The 26,847-nt window shown below is 43.2% G+C and overlaps 1 protein-coding gene across 1 annotated transcript in view; it reads left to right on the top strand.

Annotated features, from left to right (window-relative positions):
• CTSO (cathepsin O) overlaps positions 1-26,847 on the top strand; it is a 103,377-nt gene that overhangs the window by 35,307 nt on the left and 41,223 nt on the right. The window contains exon 4 of the mRNA XM_078676980.1: positions 14,584-14,751. Within this exon, the coding sequence (XP_078533106.1) occupies positions 14,584-14,751 (168 nt within the window). The remainder of the gene's footprint in view (positions 1-14,583; positions 14,752-26,847) is intronic.

Below are 26,847 nucleotides of genomic sequence, written 5' to 3'. Positions count from 1 at the left end.
GTATGAATAAGTGAAGTGGTGTGTGTATAACTGTATAGGTGAGTAAATAGAAGTGTCATTGATTTTGTTGGGTGTCTGACTAGGTGTGTGAGTTACTTTATGGGTGAGTGGTGGTGTGTGAGTGTCTGTATGGGTGTATTCGTGCTTATATCAGTGGCTGTATTGATGAGTGACTGCGTGTATGAGAGACTGTATAGGTGAGTGGATGTGTGTGTAATCCTATGAATCAGTGAGTGGATATGTACTAACTGGTGTTGGTGTGTCTATGGATTTGAGAATGGTAGTGTGTATGTTAGAGTGGGTGTATAAAAGGTTACATTAGGGTGTGAGGAAGTACATCAGATATTAAGTGGATGATGTCATCCGTGATGTTATATGAGATGGCGTCAGTGATGTTCCTGACCATGTCGTGAGTGATGTAATATGCGACGTCATCAGCAGTGTATTAAGGGGGCGTGAGGTATAGTTAGCTAAGCGAACTATAACGGCTGAATTTCTCTGGTTTTGTACAAATGAAATGTCAGCCTAACTATAATGTCCCTGAAACCTATGTTTTTTTTGTTTGGTGAATTTCTAAGGTTTTTAAATGCTAATTCCTAACTATAACTTCCCTGACACCTCTGGTTTTAAAAGTGAATTCCTAAGGTTTTTAAAATGCTAATTCCTAATTAGAATTTGCCTGAAACCTCTTTTTTAGTGAATTTCAAAAGTTTTTTTAAATGCTAATTTCTAACTATGCCTACATAGGTAGCACATGTGCAGAATGAGGAAGAAAGGTGCAGAACGAAGCAGAGAAATGCCAAAAGAGGCAAGAGAGGTGCAGAAAGACGCAAGAGAAAAGCAAAAAGAGGCAACAGAAGCCCAGAAAGAGGAAAAAAATATGTGCAGAAAGAACCAACAGATCTGCAGAAAGAGGCCTACTTGCACTGTACCTTACAACAGACTCATACAAAGTAGCCTAATCACTAATCCTTCTTCCAAGATGTCTTAAACCTCACTTCTCTCTTGAAGGTTCACTATTAATCGATGCTCAGAATGTTAGGCCTACCAAATATAAAACAGCAATCCTAAGCATATCACTGTTGTAAGTCTGACCAAGTTTGTGAAGGTATGTATGTGTTTCTATGCTGTTACCTAGTGACATGTTAAATGAAAATAAACATATAAATACTTGTTTACCTGTGTTTCAAACCGCATACTCTGTAAATTTGTGTACAAAAAAGTGTAAGCTACCATCTTTAGATGCATAACACATGTAAGAATATATGTACACGTAGACCTATACCTCAGTCACAAGAGCACATATACCTTTAAACCTGACAGCTGGCACCTCCCATTTAAGCCAGACCTGAAAATAAGGGGAGTGACCCACCAACCAAGGGACTGGGTACCAATATAATAAGTAAAAGAAGACCCTTGGAGAAATAATACTAATGTCAACTAAATAAAGTACACACTTCATTCACACAAGTGTCAGAATAACCCAAGAGTTCACATATTCTAATAGTTTAAAATTATTCCAAAGTAAAAGACTAAGTAAAACCTTCAAAATACAATTATATTTATTAATGCACTAGTACAAAATATTGATTGACATAATCATATTTGACAAAAAGAATTAAAACACAATCCTAAAAAAAACATTCCTGTACATTCATAGTATTTCATTTTAAGGTAAAAACATAAGAGACAACAAAAGTGAATCATTAGAAAACCATCATGAATAGTTAATCCGATAAGAATCTATATAAAGTGTCTAACTCATATCAGCAGATGACACTCTAATGGTTCCTCGGATTTAACGCAAATTAGTAGGCGTCAACGCATTTTGGTGTTGTAGCTTGACAAGAGTAATTCGTAGTTAAAATAACTCCTTAGTATGGACAAAGAGACCGAGGTTTAATATTGGTTCTCTACAAACTGTCCCAGGTTGTTGTTCTGATTGAACTTTTGAATTTTTTTTTAATTTTTTTAAACGGGAAGGGGCCTGTGTAGCCCCCTCCCAGAGGCAATTTCAGCCCCGGGGACCCCATTCCCCGGGGCATGGCCACTTATTTAAAAAAAATATATATATATTCCCATTTATAGGAGGGGGGCCGCACGGACCCACTCCTGAGGCCATTTTTGGCCCTTGGGACCCTGTCCGCTGGGTTTTGCCTCGGTTTAAAAAAATCATATTTTTTTTATGAGAGAGGGGCTGCGTGGCCCTCCCTGCACTTGGCCACTTTTGTCCCTGGGGACCCCATCCCTCAGGTCCTTTAAGCCCAGCCTTTATTTTTTGTTAATTTTGGGGGGGGGGGGGAACGCATACCCGAGGCACGACCTTATTGTTTTTTATTTATTTTTTTATTTTTAATTCAAATGCAGAGGGTGGCTTCTTGGCCCCCTTCCCTTGGCCAGCTTTGGCCCCGGGCACCCCATCCCCCGGGGCCTGGCCACCCGGGGACCGCAGGGGAACCGCTATGCCCCTGCGCTCCCTGCCGGCTTTGCTTTTGGACAAGGGGAGCTGCTGACATGCAGCTCTTTTTATCCAAAAGCAAATCTGCTTTGCTTCATGGAAGAGAGACCAGCAGCCCCCTCCCTCCCGAACCTAATTTCGGCCCCGGGTCCCCATCCCCCGGGGCCTGGCCCCTCATTGGGGACCGTGGGGGGGGGAGACCCAATGCCCTTGCGGTCCCTGCCGGCTCGCCGCCTCCTGCGGGAGACGGCATTACTTTTGGACCAGGGGAGCTGCTGACATGCAGCTCCCTTTGTCCAAAAGCAATACTATTTTGCTTCATGGCAACGAGAGCAGCAGCCCCCCTCCCCCCTCCCCCCCCTCACAAGCCCAAATTCGGCCCGAGGACCTATTATATGCCCTGCTCCCACCCTACCATTGCAAACTGCAATGTCCCAGGGGTGGCGGTCCCCAGGGCCATGGAAGTCCCCCTTCCCAACATGAAAATAGCCCCTGGGAGGTGGTGGTCCGGGGGTCTGCAACGGACCCCAACCTTAATTAAAATTGCCCAGGGAGGTGGTGGTCCCAAGGGCTGGGTAAGGGGCCACGAGGTCCCCCTCCCATTATCATAAATGCCCAGGGGAGGTGGTGGTCCCCGGGGAAGTGTGGTGGGGCAGGAGCTCCCTTCAAGCAGTAATTTCAAAGAAGTCCCAGGGAGGTGGTGGTCCCCTCAGCTGCGGGGCGCCGTACGCCCTGCATATTATTTCTAAAGCGCCAGGGAGATGGTCGTCCCCAGGGCTTGGAGGGGGGGGGCTGCCCATTATCACAAATGCCCCGTGGAGGTGGCGGTACCTGGGGCAGCGTGGGGGGGGACAGGAGCCCCCTCACGTAATTTTTTCAAAGAAGTGCCGGGGAGGTGGCAGTCCCCGGGGCTGCGGGTGGGCCGTTCGACCCCTGCATATTATTTCAAAAGCCCCAGAGAGGTGGCAGTCCTCAGGGCTTAGGGCGGGGTCTGCGATGCCCCCGCTCATTATCCCCGAGAAGGTGGCGGTCCCAGGGGCAGCAGGAGCCCTCTCACGTAATTTTTTAAAAGAAATCACGGGGAGGTGACGGTCCCTGGGACTGCAGGGGCCCACGTGCCCCCACATACATTATCAACATTGCCCCCGGGACCTGGCCCACCCGGGGGCTTATTAAAGTGAAGCGCTGGACAAAGTGCTTCATTTTTATTTTCTCCGCGGATTTGCGACTCCCGTCGGAAAAAACAAAAAACATATGCTTTTTTGGGCCCTGAGCAGGCCTAGGGGGTCAGGGTGTTTCTACCTTGACCCCTTATCTTGTTTTTGTACCTTTATTCTTGTGACTCGGTTCAAACGAGTCACAAAATGGCTGTCAATACTTTCTGGTTTGAAGTGTTGGTAGCCGATCAGAATCAAGCACGTGGTCAGGAGGGTTCGCAAATCCTCCTCGGTCACCAGCTATATCATTTTTTTTAAATATGAATATTTCAGGAAGTACTGAGCGGATTTACACCATTTAACAAAAAGAATGCTTTCTGAACCAAGAGCTACCTTCTTGCCAAATTTGGTGTAATTCGTTCACCAGTTCGGGCTGTGGCTTTGTCTTCAGTTTCCTATGGAAGTTAACATGGAGAAAACGCGTTTTGCGACCCCCCCCTTTCTTCTCGGCCCCCCTTCACGTATCACCCTGAAACGTTCAAGACAGCAGCTGAACAGAGCGGGCCATTACTTTGAAAATTTTGCGAAGATTCATCAAACGGCACCAAAGATATTGGCAAATCAATAAATGATTTTCCTACCGAAAATAGGTCCTGACTATACATAATGTATATATGTATGTGTGTGTGTGTGTGTGTGTATATATATATATATATATATGTATGTATATTGCATGTGTGCACTGCTGGAGCCGGAGGTCAGTTTAAAAGCAGCCCTGTGTTGCAGGACTGCTTTTAAAATGGCAGTTTTGCCCAAAATCACCTTTTGTATTTGGGGCACTTAAAAATGAATAACTTACAATGTTTGGGCATGGTAGGTGCCCCAGGGTCTCCCCTAGGTGTTCAAGGGGTAGGGTGTTAGGGACTTATAAGGAAAATCCTTATAAAAGATTTTTATATGCCCTGGGGTTAGTGAAATTGCACATTTCACTACCGACATTGTTGTAAAGTGCTTCCCAAAATTGCCTTTCGTGCTAGGAGCACTATGAAATGAGGATCTGCAATATGTTTATACAAACAGAACCCCTAAAGTCTTTCGTAGGAGTTCCATGGGTGAGGGGTCCTGTAGGTATATGCAGGGTCCTTATAAAATCCTTTTTATAGGCCCTGGTATTGGAGAAATTGCTCAGTTCATTTTTCCATTGCAGGTCCCCAGCCTATAGTTTAACATTGGAAGAGGTTATTAGTTAATAACTGGAGAAAGAAAAGCCCTAAAACTAGGGCTAAAGAACTCAGAAGAATGATAAAGATAAATCCAACAATATGGTATTGTTGAATTTCTTTTAAAATGTACAGACAACATGTTATATAAACCTTTTTACTTGTCTGTAATCCAAAATTCAACCATGTACTGCTCTGCCCTGATTGGTCAGAGATAAGTGGGTGAGCCTGGCTGCTTTGAAGAAGTGATAAATGACCCCTGGGGTTAGGAAGCCTCTCGGGGAGGAGAGGTTGCTGGGCATCGGAATGCCAGAGACAGGGGTAGGGGTAGTAAATAATGCTCTCCAAGGGAAACGGGAGAAAAGCTAAAGACATCAATTTTAATTTGCAACTCTCCTCTTTGACCCAAGGATAATGCTAAGCTTAAGGAAGGAATGAGTCGATGCAAGAGGGAGAGACTATGGAGATTAGCCATCCGAGGGGTGTGTTTAGCCAGCTCTCCTCCCTCTGCTGAAAATTCTCTCATATTGAATTTTGGAAGAATATTTGTTTCTGGGTTAGCATTTTGCCACACCGTGGAGGAAGTGGTCAGGCTCTGGGGTGTTTCCCTGCACCTCATTGGACAGGCGTGCCCTCCTACTTGACCCCAGAGAACACTGAGGCAGTGCCTCTCACATCTGCTTTTGAAACCTATGTGAATCAGAAGGGCCCACGCTGAAGAATTTGATGTGCATTCACCAGGTCCTGCAATCTGAAGATTGCGCCTTTTGCACCATCTGACACTACAGCCCTTTGGATCAAACCTGCTTCAAAAGGACTCGCGTGTACTCCCTGCAAGCTCCAGGTTAACAGAGCTCACCTGGACCATCACCACAAAGAATCCTTGGCCTGGAGTCCTACCAGTGGATTTGTAAGGGTTTTATCCAAGTGGAGTGTGGGAATTGAAGTCCAAAACTTTCAAGGACCCTCTTGGAGATTACAGACCCTTTGATTGTGTGTTGGACACTTTGGACCTACAAGAAGAACTTCAGGAAGGAGTTCTAACAGATCAATCCTGCTGGCTGTTAAGGTTGCAAGTTGCTCTTTCTTTCCCCTTTAAGAGCAACTTGTCACTTGCGCGTTTACCCTTGTATATGTCTCGAGCGTATCTTCGTGCTCTGTTATTGTTTAAGTGCCCTCTCGCTGTCATGTCTTCGTCGTTATTTCCTTCAACTGTTATCTAGACAGTTACGACGAGGACGCTGCAGCTGTCGGTTGTGGGCTTCTTTTATCAGAACCTGTCTTCACAAATAAACACTTAAATCTTTAAGTGCAACGTTTCCTGTGCATTGTTTCATCGTTACATTTGGCGACGAAGGATTTGTTCAGCCCACCGACCGATAATAAACATTTTGTGGATTTACCTGCAAGTGTGCCTAGCCTTTACCTGATCCGGACGACGTACGACGCTCAATACAAGGAAGGGAGTTTAAGACCCACCCCCTAACATTGTGACGACTTCCTCCCACGTGTACCGGAGGGGTTTAGTTAACCCTTTCCAGGTATTTGGGTGTGATTAAGCTCCGGAGGAGGGAAGGAGTTGTTGCCTAGCAACGCGGCAACGGATTGTCGTTTCTCTGTCTAAGAGACCATTTGTCAGAAATTCAGTACCGGTTTTGACGTGAGGACGATTTAAGTGGTAAGATTTGCCTGCCCTTCAGTGTCAGGCACACCATTTGCTCATTTATCTACTTTATTGTTTATTTAAAAGGAATAAACGAGTGAGGCAAGCCTCAAGTCTGCTTTTGGATAGTTTAATAGCACACTTTGACTTGCTTGCCTATCTTATCTGTGCCAGGCACATTTCAACCGCCAATTTATTCAATCTGCATGCAGTTTCTGTGACTAATTCAATTTTAAGGGACATATTTTCACATGGTATCTAACAATCAGCTCCTAAACATAGCTGACTTTCTACCTTCACCAGGTAAACCTGCAATTCCGTGGAAACATTGGCTTAATTTATTTCAGAACTACCTAATAGCCAATGATGCTAATGAGTTTGATGCAAAAAGGAAATTTGCATTGTATGGTCATTTAGGGTTTGAAGGACAAAAAGTTTTCAATAATATACCGCAAATCCAAGCTCCTGCAGGTGCTCAAGAAGGATGGAATGTTTGATGCTAATGAGTTTGATGCAAAAAGGAAATTTGCATTGTATGGTCATTTAGGGTTTGAAGGACAAAAAGTTTTCAATAATTTACCGCAAATCCAAGCTCCTGCAGGTGCTCAAGAAGGATGGAATGTTTATTCAGAGGGTCTGGCTAGACTCTCAAGAAAGTTTACAGAGGAACCCAGTATACTTTTGGAACGCTTTAATTTCATGAAGAGGAAGCAGAATATAGATAAATCTGTAGAAGATTATATTTCGGTTTTGAGACATTTGGCATCTACATGCGATTTTGGGGCGGTGTTGGACACTTGTTTGAGGGATCAATTTGTTTATCATTGTGCTTCAAAAAAAAATCAGGAGAGATTGTTAGGTTGTAGGAACCCAAAATTGAGCGAAACCATTGAGATAGCTAAGGGAATAGAAAGGTCAATGGTTTCTTCAAAGGTTATTGCTAATGATTTTTCTTCCCCTAGCTCGTCAGTAGCTGTAGTATCCAATGAGGATCTTCAGGTTTCAGCCATTGATACTAGGGGCAGATTTAACAGAATTCCACTTAGGAAACCTAACCATTTCTGTTTCAGGTGCGGTTCTCGCAATCATTTGGGGAACAATCCCAGTTGCCCAGCTTCATTCAAGAGGTGTACGAAATGTGGTAAATTAGGTCATTTTATGTCTGTGTGTAAATATGTTAAAAATACTGTGAGAGTTAGTTCTGTTGAAGCCACACCTAACACATGTGCACAAGATTTTGACAAGATGTTTTTAGCATTATCAGATGACAATTTGGAAGAAGTATCAATCAAAGAACCTTATTGCCAGGCAATGGTATCTGATGTCCTTGTTGACATGATGGCTGACTCGGGTGCGCCAATCACGATCATTCCTGACTGGTTGTTTATAGAGAATTGGAGAGATAGGCAACTATCTCAAACTGATGTTCACCCGAAAGCATGTGGGGATCAGGACATTGATATGTCTGATTATTTCATTGATGTCCTTTCATGTTTGGGTAGGAAAATAACTACGAAGATATATGTAGCAGTCAAAGGTAAGAACATAATTGGATGGAAGGACTTAGCTAGACTAGGCATTTCTCTTTTTCCTGGTTCTGACAACCCATTAGACTTGCAGAACAGTCTATTAATTGTGTTGAGAGTGATATGGAAACTAATGTTACTAATGTTGGTAACAAATTTGACGAGATTTTTTGTGACAAAATTGGTAACATAAAAAGGTTTGAGCATTTAATCAAGCTCAAGGAGAATGCTTCTCCAATTGTACATAAAGTGAGGTCTATCCCTCTTAGTGTGAGGCAAGATCTCAAAGCTCTGCTTGCAAACTTTGCAAGGAGGGTGTCATTACGGCCACAGACTCGTCAGAATGGGTAAGTCTGATTGTTATCGTTAAAAAAAAGACTAATGAGATCTGTCTATGTGTGGATCTTCGCACCCTTAATAAAAATATCATTGTTGACTGCCACCCCCTACCCAAGGTGCAGGATTTGTTGGCAAATTTGGGAGGTGAAAAAGTATTTTCTTTACTGGATCTTAGATCGGCGTACCACCAGATACCGCTTGCCGCAGAGAGTCAAGACCTTACTACCTTTATCACACCCTTTGGTGCTTTCAAGTACTTACGTATGCCATTTGGTCTTGCCTCTGCGGCAAGCGTGTTCCAGAAATTTATGGATACTATTCTGAAAGGTATCTCTGGGGTACAAGCTTTTCAAGACGATGTTCTCATATTTGCGAAATCCGCAAGAGAGCACAATCTCATCTTGGAAAGGGTTTTATCTGTATTCAAGAATGTTGGAATTACTCTCAGGAAAGATAAATGTAGATTCCAGGTCAATCATCTAGACTATCTTGGTCACTGTATCACAAAAGATGGCATCAAACCCAAAGTTTCCCTTATCTCTGATGAAGTTCAGAGGGCTTTCTCTAAAATCAGAATGTTAATTACTTCTGCACCCATTTTGTCACCTTTTACCCATGGGCAACCTTGTTGTTTGACTGTTGATGCCAGCCAATTGGGCCTAGGTGCTGTTCTGTCTCAGCATTTTGATAACAAAGAACACACCATTGCATATGCTTCGCGGTCCTTGTTGTCCTCTGAGAAAAATTACAGTACAATTGAGAAAGAGGCGTTGGGTTGCACCTGGGCAGTGGAGAAATTCAAAACTTTTCTTTGGGGGACTCACTTTTTAATTTTTACAGATCATAAGCCTCTTATTTTCATGCTAAATGGTAACGGTACAGGTAAGGCTTCAGCTAGGCTGGTTAGGATTCTGTCCAAATTGCATGAGTACAATTTTTCTATTAAGTACTTACCTGGTGGCAAGAATGGTCGGGCAGATTGCCTCTCGAGGATGCCTATTGATGAGGCATCATCTACTGTGTAGGATGAAGTGGAGTGCGTGGTAGCTCTTGTTGATGACATGTTGGATGATAATTCTCCGATGTCTAAGGATTCGTGGATATCTGAGCTTGCTGAAGACACTCTTCTTCAAAGTGTTATGTCTTATGTCAGATCAGGTTGGCCACATGAGAGGAATCTCCCTGCCAACGTTAAACCCTTTGCACAGGTCTCTGATGAGTTATCTATTGTCAGTGGGTGTTTATTTCGCCATGATTCTTTGGTTCCTCCTTTCAAGCTCAGGTATCTACTGTTCAAGAAGAGTCATAAAGGACATATGGGTGTGTCTGCCACTATTCGGAATTTAAAACCATTCTATTGCTGGCCAGGTCTTGATTCTCAGGTGAAGATGTGGATCTCTGATTGCAACACCTGTCTGATCTCTGATAAACATTGGCGAGCCTTTGAACCTAATATCCATATGGTCCCACTACCTGATTCGCCTTGGGAAAAGGTTGCCTTGGATTTTGCGGGGCCATTTGAGCTCCTTCCTGCAAATAAGAGACATCTCTTAGTCTTGATCTATTATTTTTGAAAATGGGTGTATTTTGAGTTTGTTTCAGTTCCGGATACTAATGCTGTTATCAAATTTTTGAAGAATATTTTTGATATTGAGGGTCCGCCTAGACTTGTTGTTACAGATAATGGCACTCAATTCAGATCTCATCAAATGCTAAAATGTGTTCAGAGCTTACAGATCAAGCATCTTACCGTTGTACTCTATTCTCCTTCATCAAATGGTCTTGTTGAACATATTAATAGATTTTTGAAGGAAGGAGTTCAAACTGCTTTGTCTGCTGGTTTTCAGGTGGAAGAATTTTTGAGGCAAAAACTTTGGGCTTACCATAAAACTCCTCTCAGCTTTAGAGGTGTCTCTCCATTCAAAATGCTGCTGACAGTGTGGCAATTTCGAACCTTTGTCCTCATTGGGTAAATGAGATGACTAATAACAATGTTTCTCATGAAAATGATTTTCTAAAAATCAACGATGCTGTTTCTTTGTATCATCATGATTCTAGAAATACTAAGGACATTTTGCTTTCTGTTGGGGATTGGGTTTTAATTAAAAAGCCTAGCAGAGTTAAGAAAGGAGAGTCTAAATTCACTTTGCCAGTTAAGGTCATACAAGTGTCTAAAACTGCTGCTTTGTTAAAAGGAAGAGGGTGGTGGAATAGGAGGTGTTTGGTCAAAATTACCAATGATCAAGCATTAAAGATCATTTCTACCAAAAAGAAGGGTTTTTATGATTCTGACTTAGATGGGTCAAACTCTGGCATAGATTTCTGTGTTGACAATTCATCTTTGACTAATGTTGACTGAAATTCTGATTCATGTACAGATTCAATGTGAAGCGATTGTTCTCCTGCTGTAATTCAAAGTTCATCTACATGTTGCAATTCTCCACTGGTTATGCAATCATCATCTGATATTTGCGCTTCACCTGTGGTTTCTCAAAGGCCACATCGCAATGTTTCTGTTCTTCAGAAATTCAAGGATTTTTATTTGATGTAAACACTTTTATTATGTGATAGATTTTTCATTTGTTATATTGCATTGTTTAACCTTTCAAGTGTTATTTATATTTTTATTCTGATTGTTAATTATTCCTTGTTCTTTTATTTGTTTAATAAAGGGGATGGTGTTAAGGTTGCAAGTTGCTCTTTCCCCTTTAAGAGCAACTTGTCACTTGCGCGTTTACCTTTGTATATGTCTCGAGCGTGTCTTCGCGCTCTGTTATTAGTTAAGTGCCCTCTCGCTGTCATGTCTTCGTCGTTATTGCCTTCAACTGTTATCTAGGCGGCTACGACGAGGACGCTGCAGCTGTCGGTTGTGGGCTTCTTTTATCAGAACCTGTCTTCACAGATAAACACTTAAATCTTTAAGTGCAACATTATCTGTGCATTGTTTCATCGTTACACTGGCAGAGGCTGCATAAGTTTGGTGAGAAATCCATCGCCATAATTGCTAAATGTGAATGTGTCCCTGTCAGAGGCAACAAAATGACCAAAAGTGTCACCGTTGGTTTCTGAGCACTGGAAAGTGACTAATCTTTAAAAATTCATATCTCTGGATCCCTACAATGGATTCTGGTTTAGGTGTCATTTTAATGAGAACGGTATTTCCTATTGTTATAAACTGGTGTTAGATTTTTATTGTGTGTGGTGTCTTAATTCTTTACTGAATTGGTTTACATACCTGTCTTTGAAGTTAAGTTTGCCTTCTCGCAGCCAAGCTACCAAGCTACTAAGGGTTGAGCATGCGAATAATTTTCTAAGACCTATTCTTAGCCCTATATTGTGTCAGTGGTATTATTGCCAGTGGTAAATGTATATCTGCCACTACTAATAATCCAGTTACCAACCATATATATAATATACACACACACACACCTGCTTGTTGTCATATACACACACTTGTTATTAGAGTAATCCTTATTATTACCATCATACAAATGCCTTTTTTCATATCATAATTCATGTTATTGCAGATTATTGTAAAAACAACAGTTGATGGACAGAATGCAGAACAATGTCATACATTCACCCCAGTACAGAGATCTGTCCATCAACTGTTGGTTTTGCATTGCAGATTATTGTGACATTTAATGAGGTTGTCCTGGTTATACCACTTGTCCTGATGCTAGCTTGATGTCGATTCTACGTTTTGTAAAATAAAAATAAAAATTTAAATAAAACCTATAAAAAAATAATTTAAAAAGGAGTCGGATAGCTGTGTACTGGCGAGAAGCATGGACTGGGACACAGTTATCTTAAATAATTCTCGAATTGAATCCGGACTGTACTAAGTAATTGGCGATCTTGTTAACCCTCAAGCCACATTAAATTCTTGGTGGTGTTGAGCACATTGTAAGATACTTTGGAACAGAGCATGTGCATGGCGTGCGTCTGTTGACGTTTAGGATGGAATTGTTTCTTCCTGAACATTTGATGGTTGCTCTCTAATTGTCTTTGTCCTGATGATGACCTGTCAATTTAATAAGGTCGAAATGTTGTTGACGCGTTCCTGACAAAAAAATAAGAGTAAGCATTACGTGTATTGTGTCTTTGCGATTCCACACAACCTGTTGTTGCATATAATATTCCTTTTTCTTTCCATTTCTGTTTACACTACAGTCTTTCCCTTATTAATTTTATTTGTTTGTGTAACCCTATGAAAACTGTGTGTAATTATGTATATTCAAACTAAAGAGAAACTCTATATTTGTTGATAATTGTTTGAGGGTATTTTGTTATTCTGTCATTTGATTTTTCTAAATATTTCTTTCGAAGTCATGAATGTCTCTTTTCTCAAAACTAGAAACCTGAACCATTGTAGCATTCATAAGGTAGCAGCTTGAGACATATCTCTTAGTGAAGCAAGAGTTGCTTTAAGAAGTCCTGTCAGGATTGCAATTCCTTCAAGATATGTGATAACTGAATGTGCTGTAGATCTAAGGAGAGTGTGTGCAATGGAAGGTTTCAGCTTCCTGAGCATATTGAGTTTTAGGAATCCAAGTTAGAAAGACTTAGTTAGCATATTTGGTCATTTATATTGAGGTTTGTTTGATAACGAAGCCTATGGAATTCATGTGATCAGGGATATTAAAACTTCATGTGGGTGTAGTGTTCAGTCATTTTTGGATTTGGCTGGTAAGTTGCTGGAGAAGAGGATTAGGAAAAACGTTTTTGCCAGATTCATTTTTAGAAAGAGTGATGATATACATTTGGTTAGCTTATACAGAATTGTTTTTAATTTGCGTACATGGATAGATGTATCTTGAAGTATTAAATCCAGTACTTATGTATTTGAAAAGGTAGGTCAAAAGGAGTGAGCCCTCGGGAACTCCGCATTTCACTGCACTGGAAATACAGCAGATTCGAACGAGTCAAATTGTAGAAATTTAGAACCTGAAAAATTGAATTATTGAAACCAGCATAAAACTGCTGCATTTGTTCTCACTAGTGAGGCATGAAGAATTGAGAGGCGATCCAACATGTTAAATGCCTTTGAGAGGGTAAGAAGTATGAACGGTCAGGCGTTTCCTTCATTTAGCAGTTTCTGCTCGCCATCTTTAGTATCTGAATTATGGTAACTTCGGTACAATATTTGGTGTGAAAACTTGATTTAAATACATGTAGGAAGTTGTTAATTATGTGCTACGAGTTATGTTGAGATTATTAGTCACAGTTTAACGTAGAGTGCTTTTGAAGGAATAGCTTGAATCAATACTGTACAGTTCCTTTGGTGTGAGTCGAAGAGAACAGTCTTTTGACTAATACTTGATGGTCAGTGTTGATGAAGGTGGTTGAGACAATCCATATTATGAATGCTGAAGAGTGACCATAAAAAGAGCAGTTGAGTATCTTTTCTCTCATGTTTGGAAGAGCAGTCTTGGTAAATAGATGATGTCTGTAATCTGAATGGAAGTCTGTCAAGGCCATTTGACTATAGGTGAGTGAGACCGCGCGCTATAAAGTGCTTTCACCGTATAAGACCGGTGTGATGGGTTTGTGGTTGGAAAGATGATTAGCATCTCTATTTGGCTTCTCTACTCACATTTATTCTGAACACATCTCTTCTATTCACATCTTTTTTTTTTTAACTAAACGTTGTATTGGAGTTGAGGGATTGGTAATATATGTATACCAGTAGGATTTGTGTGCATATTGGCTTGCAGCCACCAAGTCTCACAATGCCAGAATTAATTTGGCATTGTGTTTGCCACGTTTCTTTGCTTCTTCCTCTTTATAGGCCACAATTAGTTACCTCGGTCAACAACTACTGTTGCCAATCTCTCTGCTTTATTGTTCCATAGAGGATCCACAGCCCAGTCACAGTTTGATTCAGTGTTGATGAGTTTCTGGATGACTCGCAACGCTAGTGGTCATGGATGGATGGATGGATGGTTTCAGAGTGATTGGTGTGCACAGCCAAACCTCAATGGGGAACAGCGGTGACCATGGTAATGCTGTGAGTCACAAAACACCTTTGTTAATTTTCATATATGTTTTCCAGAGCCAGACATTATTCTCGGCCCTGGCCTAGGACTGCTGTTGTCCTTTCACAAACGTGTCAGTGATGAGCAAAATAAAGTGACATATTATTGAATTAATGGCCATTTTAATAATGGATAGTGGCACTGTAGAAAGTTAACAACTTAATAAATTTTTTGTCTTTCAGTGCGGAAGTTGCTGGGCCTTCAGTGTGGTGGAGGCAATAGAAACCCTTCATGCAATCAGAAGCCATTCACTGGAAGAGCTCAGTGTACAACAAGTCATTGACTGTTCAGAAAAGAACTTTGGTTGCAACGGAGGATCTCCTACCACTGCTCTCAGATGGCTAAATGAGGTTGTTAAACTTTAAAGAGAATGTGTTTACCTGATGTAGATTACTACAGAAAAGGAGAATCACTGCAAGTTAGAATTGTAGATAGCTTCTACCTAAATTAAAGAGAATAATACTTCCCTGAAATATAACTAGCCTTTGCAGTTAAGAATTTCAACAATGTATTTTTTAATGGCAAGAAAACTGTAGGAATGTTCACTTATTCATATACATGTATTCAAGTAAAGAAGCAAAATTACGTATTAAGATTTTGTTCCTGCTCAAATGGGGAAAACCACTAAAATTTGTAGCTTTTGGCTTGCAAAGCTCACAATACACTCCGTAACTCATGACCCCCCCTGTTTAACTAGTGCTAGACTATCTGTCTTCCAGTGCAGTTTGCAAATGGGCGTTTTATGCATGGTGGGTGCTAAATTACAGTGTGCATATGTGCATTTTATTCCTTAACCCCTTGCATGCTGATGACGAGCTCAGCTCGTCATCAGCGTTACCTGCCGTGTGCTGATGACGAGCTGAGCTCGTCATGTAACGCGGTAATTTTTAAAATGCCGCATACCGCGGGAGAAGCCGCCGCGCGCATGCGGTTAACTAGCAAATTTGTTGTTTTCTGCAGTATTCATTACTTAGGTTAGAACTTTGTTTTCTTTTGTGAATTTCTATACTTTGTTTTTTATATTACACTTGTGTTGGACCTGGCCTTTAAGCAGGGGTATCCCCAAACATTTTTCCTTCTTCCACTTATCTTCTCTGACTGTCTTTGTTGTTTTTAGGACTCCGGGTACTGTACAACTGCTGATCTTTTGCTAAAATGCAAATTTTCTCCGTCAAATTGTATTGTTGGTTGGTTTATCCATGAGTGACATATTTGATTTACTAGGAAATCCCCAGTAAAGTGCACCAGGGGTGCCCAGGGTCTGTAAATCAAATGCTAGAAGTGGCCCTGCAGCGCTGATTGTGCCAGATTAGCCCTACGACCATGTCTCTGACCTGCCACTGCAGTGTCTGTCAGTGCAGTTTTAAACTGACATTTTGACCTGGCAAGTGCACCTGCTTGCCAGGCCCAAGCCTTCCCTTTCATTATTGCAAGGTCTATCTTCCCCATAGGGTAACATGAGGATTGCCTTGAAATATCATTTAAGTGTAATTTCCCATTGGGAACATATGGAGATTTGGATTTTGGGGTCTCTTAACTCACAATGTAAAAATGAATGTTTCGGTGAAGTTGGTTTTTAAATTGTGTTTTTGAAAATGCCACTTTCAGAAAGTGGGAATTGTCTTTATTTATCGTTATGTGCTTCTGCCTGTCTCTAGAATACATGTCTGGGTTAGCTGACAGTTGGTCTCTTGTGCATTCACTATAGACAATCACACACAGAGAGCTGAGGTATGCCTTGCATATCCTGATGTATTTTGAAGAAACTAGGTCAACAGCAGTTGTATATCCTGATGGATGTTATCCATACTAATATTATAAAGAGAGAGCCCAAACCTTTGAGGTGGGTAATCTCAGTAACCACAGCACCAATCACAACACCCAATACAGCGTTGGAAAGGGCAATTGCAGCAGAAGGACATAGGCTGTGCAGACGGCCACCATATACATTTAAAAGGTAAAGGAACTGTGCCAGCAAAGTAGTCTCTTGTGGGCGTGTGTGCGTTGTGCTGTGGGCGTGACTAACGCTGGGGGCGTGTGGTACGGCCATCATATTGTGCGCTGTGGGTGTGTGTTGGGGGCGTGACAAACGCTGGGGGCATGACAAACGCTGGGGGCGTGTGTCCGCCCTTCATGCCATGTGAGTCGTACATACAAGCGGCAATTACGTTGCTGCGCATCATCAAGGGGCTCGCTGGGGGCGTGACACGCTGGGGGCGTGAGAAACGCTGGGGGTGTGTGTCCGGCCTTCATGCCATGTGAACGCAACTGTGCCGCATCAAGGGGCACGCTGGGGAGGTGAGAAACGCTGGGGGCGTGTGCTACGTTCCGCCCTTCATGCCATGTGGGTCGTACATTAATCAGAAGATCATCTGCTGTGGCCGTGTGCTGGGGGCGTGACAAACACGTTCAGCTGGAGGCGTGGTAAGTAACGTTACTGCTGCCTCTCCTGCGGGCTGTTACTGAACTCTCTCATTCAACAAAATTACACGCGCCTGCTACCATCAATCAGGGCTCTAGCCAGGCTCAGGCAGCGGATCAGTACACTAATTACACGTGCCTGATAACATCAACCAGGGCTGTCGCTGGGCCTCAAGCGGGGGAACACGTGCCTGCTAACATCAAACAGGCCTTCATCTGGGCCTCAAGCGGGGGAACACGCAAATGAGCGTGTCTGCGGGGACAATTACTGCAGCCTCTCCTACTCGCTGTCACTCAACTCTCTCATTAAACTGATTTACCCGCGGCTGATAACTCTCTCATTCAACAACATTACACGCACCTGCTAACATCAACCAGGGCTGTAGCCGGGCTCAGGCGGCGGATCACTACACCAATTACACGCGCCTGCTAACATCAACCAAGGCTGCAGCTGGGCCTTCTCCGTCCCGATTCTAATGAAACAAAAAATGTTGTCTACCGCGAGATTTTAAAATAAATTGCCCTTGCCAAATACACACATTACACGCATTCTATTTCATACCCGGACAACGTCGGGACGGGCTGCTAGTAATTTAATATAAGAAATACACAAGAAAATAAAAGAGGGACAAGTTACAGCAAACAAAACAGGTTGCTAAACTCAGGAACTGCACATATTAGCCAGAAGGCAGATAATAGATTTATGCCAAGGAACATACACATTAGCTCCATTGCACTTTATAGTAACAGAAATTCTAAATTGCATCAAGTTGCTGGAGTAGACAACGTTTCGATCCCTTAACTAGGAAATGGGATCGTCATTAGGACATTACAATTGATGCCTGAGAAGAATGCCTGCCGAAGGGGAAAAATCAGGAGAGAAAAGAAGAAAGAAGGAAAGAAATGAAATGTAGATTAGATAAAGCAAAGTGTTGTGTCTTTAGAGGCATGCACACTTGAAAGGCATGCTAATCAGTGCAGCTCCGTGATTAAAAATGCAATAGCCATGGTGATATTCAGCTCATGGGACAAAAATGTCAACATGACAGATGTGGGATAATATCAGCTGAGCACTTTAAGCGGGGAAATTAACGGCAGGGTGAACAGTCTAATTTCTGTGAACCAATCATACATGAGGACTAACCATGGGGACTAAATATGCAGGCACTAATAAGAATAAGGCTACCACGTTGCAAAGAGAAATACCATGTGGATCTGGAAATAAGGTCAAGAGGCAACTAGTGGTAGTGAGAAAACCGAGTCAGCCATGGTCGTACAGTCACGGATTGTAATCCCCCAACCTTAAATCCCCCAATTCCTGAAAGTCATATGCCGCCTTTCAGGAATGGATCACCAAAGGACTCGATACCATCATACCAGCTAAATGGACCAGAGGACGGAACACCCCCTCTAACCCATGGTATGACGAGAACTTAAAAAATCTTAGAAAGGAATGCAAAAGAGCGGAACGCCACTGGAGGAAAGAATATAGGGACAAGGACAAAGCTACTTACTTGGCCACACTCAAGCTATATCATAAAGCTATACGCACTGCCCGCGCATCCTTCTATGCCAAAGAAATTGATTCCAGCCCCAACCCCACGAAAACAATTTTCAAACTGGTCCAAAAACTACAAAATGGCGGCAACCCTGCCTCGTGTATTTCCTCCACTCAGCAGTGCGAGGACCTCGCCACTTTTTTTACAGAAAAGGTGAGGAAGATCTACAACACCTTCTCACAAAACCCCTCTGCCCGCACTAGCTCTCCCCACTTCTCCTTCAAAGGCCCCGGGCTCACCTGTTTGCCGGCTATCTCCCACGAGGACCTAGCTAAATTTTGCAGAAAGGTGAAATACGGTGCCCCCTCTGATCCCATGAGACCAGCCCAGTTTCTGGGTGCTCTGAACTTTTTTCTTCCCTCTTTGGCCACGCTCCTGAATCTCTCCTTTTCATCGGCCACAGTACCCACATGTTCGAAACAGGCCTGGGTCACTCCCATTATTAAAAAACCCACCCTTGATCCCACAAAGCCAGAGAACTACAGGCCCGTCTCACTGCTCCCCTGGGTGTCCAAACTTGCAGAAGCCCATGCGAACACCGTACTCACTGGCCATATGGCCGAAAATAACATCTTGGACCCCTCCCAACACGGGTTTAGGCCTGGACACAGTACGGAGTCCGCCCTTCTTTCCACCACCGAACAACTCCGGAGAATTATGGACACCGGCCAGAGTGCTGCGCTGATACTGCTCGATCTCAGCGCAGCCTTTGACACGGTTTCCCATGATATCTTACTGAGCCGCCTGGAAAGCATTGGGATCAGTGATCGGGCACTTGAATGGTTCCGATCATTCCTCACGAGCAGATCCTTTCGTGTGTCAACCCCTCCATTTATCTCCGATTCTCATGCTATGGGCCAAAGAGTCCCACAGGGCTCTGCCCTCAGTCCATCCCTTTTTAATTTGTATATGCAGCCTCTTGCAGCAGTGGCTAAAGAATGGGATCTCACGCTGGTGTCGTAGGCCGACGAGACACAGCTGGTAATCACCCTCACTGAGGTGCCCTCTACCTCTGCTACAAAATTTAGGGATGGGCTGGCCGCAGTAGCCAACTGGATGACGGAAAATTGCCTACAACTGAATGCAGGGAAAACCGAGGTGTTACTCCTGGGTAAGAACCCCAGCTGCTGGAATGACCACTGGTGGCCCCCCTTGCTGGGCCCCATCCCCCCACCCAAATCTCTGGTTAAAAACTTAGGAGTATGGCTGGATTCCACGCTGAACTACCAAACTCACACCAAAAAGTTAGCAGCTACATGCATTGGGCAGCTGAGAAGCCTCAATCCCATTCTAGGTTTCTTTGACCCCAAAACACGGCAGCTCATTGTCCAATCCACCATCCTGGCCCGACTGGATTATGCGAGCGTCCTATTATTGGGCGCCAACAAAGCCGAGACAACCAGGCTTCAGCGAATTCAGAATTCTGCGTCCAGGGCAATTGTTGGCCTTCCCAGAAGGTGCTCTGTTAGAGCCACCATACAGAGACTCCACTGGCTACCTATGGAAGCCCGCATTCAATTTAAGGCCCTCACCACTGCGTTCAAAATCCTTAAAACGGAGGGCCCTGAACTCCTCCGATCGCTGCTAACTTCTTACACCCCCCAACGCAATCTTCGCTCCATGGGTCAACATTTAGTAGTGGTCCCCCGCACAAAGCTCTGCCGCATCGGGGGTCGCTCCTTTAGACTTCTGGCAGCAAAACTATGGAACTCCCTGCCCCTCCACATCCGCCGCCTCGACAACCTATCCGCTTTCCGCAAAGCAATAAAAACTCACCTCTTCCCACGTCTGTAAGCCTCTTCTCTCCCTACCCTCCCCCCAGCAGGTTGTGCTATGGTTCTTAGCGCCGGGACGCCCCGTTGCTGGGGCAGTTGTCGCGCTCAACAAACCTATAACATAACATAACATAACATAGTGCTTACCTAGCTCAAGATGATTACTTGTTGGGATGGTGTTGGCGGGTTGGCGTCTGGGTCTACCCAGGAGAAGGAATTGCATGATCTGGTGAAGGTTGGATTTGAACAGGAAATCGGGAGAGAGACCAATTAATTAGTGGAAGCTGTAAATTAAATCAAGTACTGTGGGGTGGGTTGGAGGGTGCACTTACACATGGCAGGATGTTCAGTGACAGGCGCAGGATCGCAAAGAGGAATGGTAGTGGTCCAAAAACCACCACATCAAGTGAGGGTGAATCTATGGACAGCGTGCCATGATGAGGTGATGTGCACGGGAGAGTGAAACCGTTGTCCGGGTCAAAGTACCCTGTCAATGGGGCGTGCACAGGAGCTTCCAGCTAGCTTGGGTGCCCTTGTTTCTTCAAAATATGTTTAACCCCGTCGCCCGATTTCAAGAACTATAATCCTATTTCCTACTACTCCAAGTGGGTTTTTCCTTTTGCTCCTGCTTTCCCTTCTCTCTTTGAAGATTATCTGAACAATTAGAGAAATGCAAGAAAAAATAAGTTGGGTTGCAATGGATGATTCGCATGCTCACAGCATATTTGAGGGTAGACATTATTCCAGTGGGTCTCCAGGTGAGGAACATCCCAGGAGTGTGTACTGATAGCAAAAAATATTTAAAATGCTACAGCTACACTGGTACTACATGTTCCAGGCACTGGATGATGCTTGGGATGAACACAGCTGTGGAACACGTAAAAAAACAAACAGAAGATATTAGCGACTTAGAAAAACAGATTAACGAAACAAGTTCTAAAGCAGACGCGAAAAACTTGTTGAAAAAGTCCAACAAACTGGATGAATTCCATAGAATTGAACAAAATAATAAAACCATCAAAGTAAAAAGGTACATCCGATCCTACAAAATTGAATAAACATATCCATACTTAACTGACAAATTCTACATCAACAGAACCTACACAAATCTCCTCTTTGGACTTCCCTGGGCTAGATAAAGAAAACAAAACACCATTGTGGGTGTCGCTGACACCTCAGGTGAATCATCAGATAACACACTGGAGGGTTCCAGTTCCTCTACTGACATGCCAACTCAGGCTTTTTTAGAGAGAGGCCAATGATGACCAACCGTCCGCAGCAGGGGCCAACAACAACGCTGCTACAGTACACAAGGAGACTGACGAACACGACAGAAGTATTGCCAGTGGTAGCACCCAACAACGCTGTACCGAACACGAACATCACTCAGACCCGTCCTATATTCAATTTATTCACACAACTTCTGTCTGAAGATGAAATATCATTACTTAGCAAGGGCCTTTCCTTTGTCCCAACTCTTTGCCCCCATGTTGTGGAAACACAAACTGAATTATTATGTCTCTTCAAAATCAGCCTATATTCCGTTTTCCAGGACAATCCCAGTGTTTCCTGTAATAATATACCAACCTTCCCCCTCCGTCCACCTTCTCACCTCCTCATGGCTGCCTCTCTGCAGAAATACACACCTTTGAGAGATTCATTCTTAATGAGATCTCTAGACTACAACTCAAGCAAGCATTTATTCCCTACAACCTCTCACTTCGGGAAGAACAGGCTCTTATGAATTTGAAATTGAACCATGCCTTGGTCATTAAACCTGCAGACGAAGGGGTGGTTTTGTAGTTCAGTACATTAGCCCATACAAAACTGAGATTTAGAGGTAGGTTTCCAATACTGACAACTACTTGCAATTAGCCACTGATTCTACACACAAAATTCAAAACGTCATCTGAGACATCACAGAGAGGCAAATCAGATAGCTTCCTTACACAAAACGAATACCTTTTTCTTAATATGAAATTTCCAAGAACACTTGTTATTTGCCCCCTTCTGGGTAACCCATTGTCTCAGGTTGTGCGTCCGTCCTATATCCTCTAGGAAAGTATGTGGATTTTTTCACAAAAGACTTTGTCCCTAAGACAAGCTGCTAAATCAGAGACACCATGGATACGATCAATCATGTGGAACATTTTCCTTTTGACTCACACTGACATTCTCTGCACTTTGGACGTAGAATCCCTCTACACTAATATTCCTCCCAAACGGAGGGACTGACAGTTGTTGAGAACACTCTTCACTCCAAAGCACGTCCCCACGCTGTCTCCACATTCTTCATTTTACAATTACTCAAGATTTGTCTTACATGAAATGTATTTTCCTTTGATGGCCAATTCTATCAACAAATCAAAGGTACATGAATGGGATCAGGTTTCTCCCCAAATTTCTCAGTTCTCTGTATTGATAACTTGGAGACTAACAAGATACTGTCCTTTACCAACCCTTTTATCAATAATGTTACCATTTGGAAGCACTATATTGATATCATCTTTGTGATCTGGCATGGCTCGGAAGGGTCCTTTCTCAACTTTCTCCAATGACTTAACACAAACTGTAATGGACTGAGATTCGTGCTAACACACAGCAAGACCAACATTGCCTTTCTAGACCTACTAGTCAAACGCGTTGACTGCAAGTTGTTTACCACTGTTTACTGCAAACCTACAGAGAGGAATAGTCTTCTATCCTAGAGTAGCCACCACCCTCGAGCTTTAAAGGACTCACTTCCATTCTGACAATTTCTTCACATTAGATGTAATTGCTCATTTAAACATGATTATTTCCGTGAAGCAAATACTTTGTCTGATAGAGTGACAGCCATGGTGTACCCATGTAAATTAGTCCATTAAGAGAGCATGGTACTTCCCCCGGGACACTCTTCTCACACCCAAAACTAAAGACCAACAACCGTTTTGTGTGCATTACAACCTTTTCGTCTGTCTTCAAATCAAGTCAGGAAATGCATCTTGAAACACTGGCTTACACCTAAGACTGAGGCCCTACAACTTGAGCAGCCACTCTTTGCATTCTGCAAGAACCAAAACCACGTAGAGTTGGAGTCAACCTTCCACCCAAAAAGACATCACAGACCCTCAACGATCTGTGGGGGATCTCCCCGATGGTGTGGCATTGAAATGTGGTAACTGCCTTGTTTGCCAATTCACAATTGAACGGACGAAATTGGTAATTAACAACAGCAATATTGCTCTTACACAGTTTTCAAACTGTAATTCTGCAAATGTGGTGTACGCCATTTTCTGTCCTGTAACTTAATCTATATTAGACAAACAACACAGAAAGTATGGATCAGAATCTGCCAACATCAAATCTGTCTCCGCTGCAAAGTTCTGATTGTACCCCTTCTCCCAGACATGCTGACATAAACCACCATCTCAACAGGGAGAAACGCAAATTGATTCTGCGCATCAAACGTCATGACACTGACCTCAACCGTAGGGATGATTGGACCTCCCTGATATGAATTTATGACAGTAGCCAGACAACCTAATAAGCAAATCAAATATGCAATATGTAGGGCCCCTTTCTCTGTTCCTGTGTTCATGTACAACCGGTATTGGTATTAATGAGTACAGTTCTTAGGCATACACCTGCTAACTTCCAGGGTCTACTGAAAACCAGTACCTGTTATATAATTACATGTGTCCTTATCATCCCGGCGAACCATTCACTGATATTAACATAACACCACCTATCGAACGTATATTCTTCATTCATGCCAAGGACTCATGACAGACCATATTGAGCACTCACAAAGGTGACCCTAACACCTCCTATCACGAAGACTGCCTTACTCTGTTACTTCGTATTGTTCATATTGTCAAGACATGCCTCCACCAGAGGTCAATATGTATCACCTGTAAATAATTAATCAGTGATATTTACTTGGTAATCAGTCAAGACACCCGGATCACACAATTCCTTCTCCTGGGCCGATCCTGACACCTGGCCGCCAACGCGATCCGGACAAGTAATCATCTTGAGCTAAGTCAGCACCAACTTTAAGGTTGTGGAATTACAATACGTGACCATATGACCTTGGCTGATACTTGTTTTCTCCCTACCACTGGTTGCCTCGTGACCTTATTTTCAATCCAGATCCACAGGGTATTTCCCTTGGCAACGTGGTGGCCTTACTATCAGCGCTTGCACCTTTAATCTCCATGGTTAGTCCTCATGTATGATTGGTTCACAGAAATTAGACTGTTCACCCTGTCATTAATTTTCCCCGCTCACCATCCCACATCTGTCATGTTCACCCTTTTGTCTCATAAACTGAATATCACCATGGCTATTACATTATTAATCATTGAGTTACACTGATTAGCATGCCTTTCAAGTGTACATGCTTCAATAGACCTGACCCTTTGCTTCATCTGATCTTGTTTTCCTTTCTTCCCTTTTTTCTTCTTTTCCCTTGATTCTTCCCCTTAAGTGGATTCTCAGTGCTCAATTGTAATGTCCTGATGATGATCTCATTTCCTAGTTAAGGTATCGAAACGTCGTGGACTCCAGCACCTTGACACAATTTAGAATTACTGTTACTATAAAGTGCAATGGTGCTAATGTGTATGTTTCTTGGCCTAGTTCACTTATCTGTTTTCCACCAAATATGTTATTATTATTATTATTTTGGAGTTTTATATAGCGCTGACCTGACCCGGGGGTATCGGAGGGCTTTACAACAATGTTTTCATAAAAATTACATAGTAGAGCAGTCTTAAAAGCATAAAGATTGGCAGTCCAAGAGTCTGGAGGCTTATTGAGGCATAGGTTTCTTGAGGAAGAGATTGAGTCCTGAGATAGCCTCGTTGAATGCTTTATTGAGGTAGTCCGAGGTCTTGAGGCAGCTTATTTGCCTGAGCTTGGCAACCTGTTTGTTGTATCTTGTCACACTTTTATTTTCTTGTGTATTTCTTATATTCATTTATAACATCCATCTGGATATATGAACATAGATTTCACTGTATCTCTGTGCTAATTACCAAAGTAATTTTATGTTGTGAGGGAACGCTGTTTCTATATAAATTTCATGCCCTGATGAGCCTTTTTGAGCTAGAGTGGTGGGGGGAGTTGGCGATGACACCTCAATAGGGCTGTGTCTGTCCTCACACAATGTTTTCTCCACCCCTCTGTGATGTGTCTGGATCCAGGTCAGGAAAAGGCAGGGTCTTGTGCACTACAAAGACATTCCTTTGAAGTTTGCCTAGTTCAAAGGCAGAAAAGAGTATAAGTATTTAACCTCTGACACCCTAACATCAGAACACAAAGGACTGTGAACATTCAACCAGGATTATGAGCCGGATGCTATAGAAGGGACTGCCACTCTGCCTGTTGCTATGTTGTGCTGGCCTGCTACTGACTGCTTCACTCCTGAGAGTAGAAGGACTGGACTTGGATTTCTGCATCCTGTTTTCAAGGTTCCCCAAGGTCTTGTGTGTGCTTGGTTCCTGTTAAGAAGTCTTAGGGACATCAAAGACTTCCCCTGCCAGTGACCGGGCTCTCTGCTGAGAGACCTGACTTGTCAAGTGGTGCCAAATCCAGTTCCTGGGCCCTTAGAAGCGAAACCTGGTTATCTTAAGGTGAAAGTTGACACATGGATTTGCGGTGCCTGTTTTCTCAACGCACCACTGCAAAAGATCGACACATCACCGCTGCATGCCCCGAAGAGTAGTTCCTGCTTGAAGCATCGACCACACTTTCACCACAGGCTCCAGCTCACCGCCACTGAACATCAGAAAAATTGTTGCAGCGTGAGTCTTGAGCCCCATGTCCCCCGTGTCATTTGTGACACCTGCTCTAACTCCGACACAGCACCGGCTTTGCGACTTAGGAATTGGCACATCGCCTGCTCTGCGGATGTGGAATAAATGCAGCACCGGCATCACCACTGTCATCAATGCATCCCATCTTGATTTTCGATGCATCGTTCCTCAATACCAATTCTTCATCGATACCATGCCACAGTAAGGAACCGAGGCCCCGTGTCCGGAAACCGACACATCACCTCTCCTACCATTAAGGTACAGATGCATCACCTCCCTTGCCAGTAAGGAACCAATGGATCACCTCCCCTGCCTAGCAGTAGGGAACTGATGTGTCACCTGCCCTGCCAGTAAGGAACTGACACATCACCTTCCCTGTGTTGTGAGGAACTGACACACCGGTTTGCTTTTCCAGCACCTCACCTCCCTTGCGCTTTGCACTGTCTTTGATTTTTGATGCATCTAAGGTACTTTGTGCTAAAATAATGCACCCATTGATTTTTATGGCTGAACTTGCTTAATCTTTTAGAAGTGATATTTTTACTTGTGTAAGTTGGATTTTTGTAGTTTTGGTCTGGTTTCATTCAGAAAAATATTGGCTATTTTCTAAACTGTCGTTAACTCCTTTTGTAGTGTCTTCACTGTGTTACTGTGTGTGTGTAAAAAATGCTTCACTCATTGCCTCTGAGATGAGCTTGATTGCTTGTGCCAAGCCACCAAGGGGGTGAGCAAGGGTTATCTTAGCTGTATGACTCCCTTAACCGGACTACAGTGAGGATCCCTAATTGGACAGGGTGCAATCCACTGCCAAATAGAGAACCCTTTTCTAACAACTTGCTTATCATACTGCGCTGCGCATAGCCTTTGACCATGCTCAGCAAGGATATGAT

The sequence above is a fragment of the Lissotriton helveticus genome, chromosome 2_1 (assembly GCF_964261635.1).
Source record: "Lissotriton helveticus chromosome 2_1, aLisHel1.1, whole genome shotgun sequence".
Taxonomy (NCBI): Eukaryota; Metazoa; Chordata; class Amphibia; order Caudata; family Salamandridae; genus Lissotriton; species Lissotriton helveticus.
This window is presented reverse-complemented; position numbering and strand designations above follow the sequence as displayed.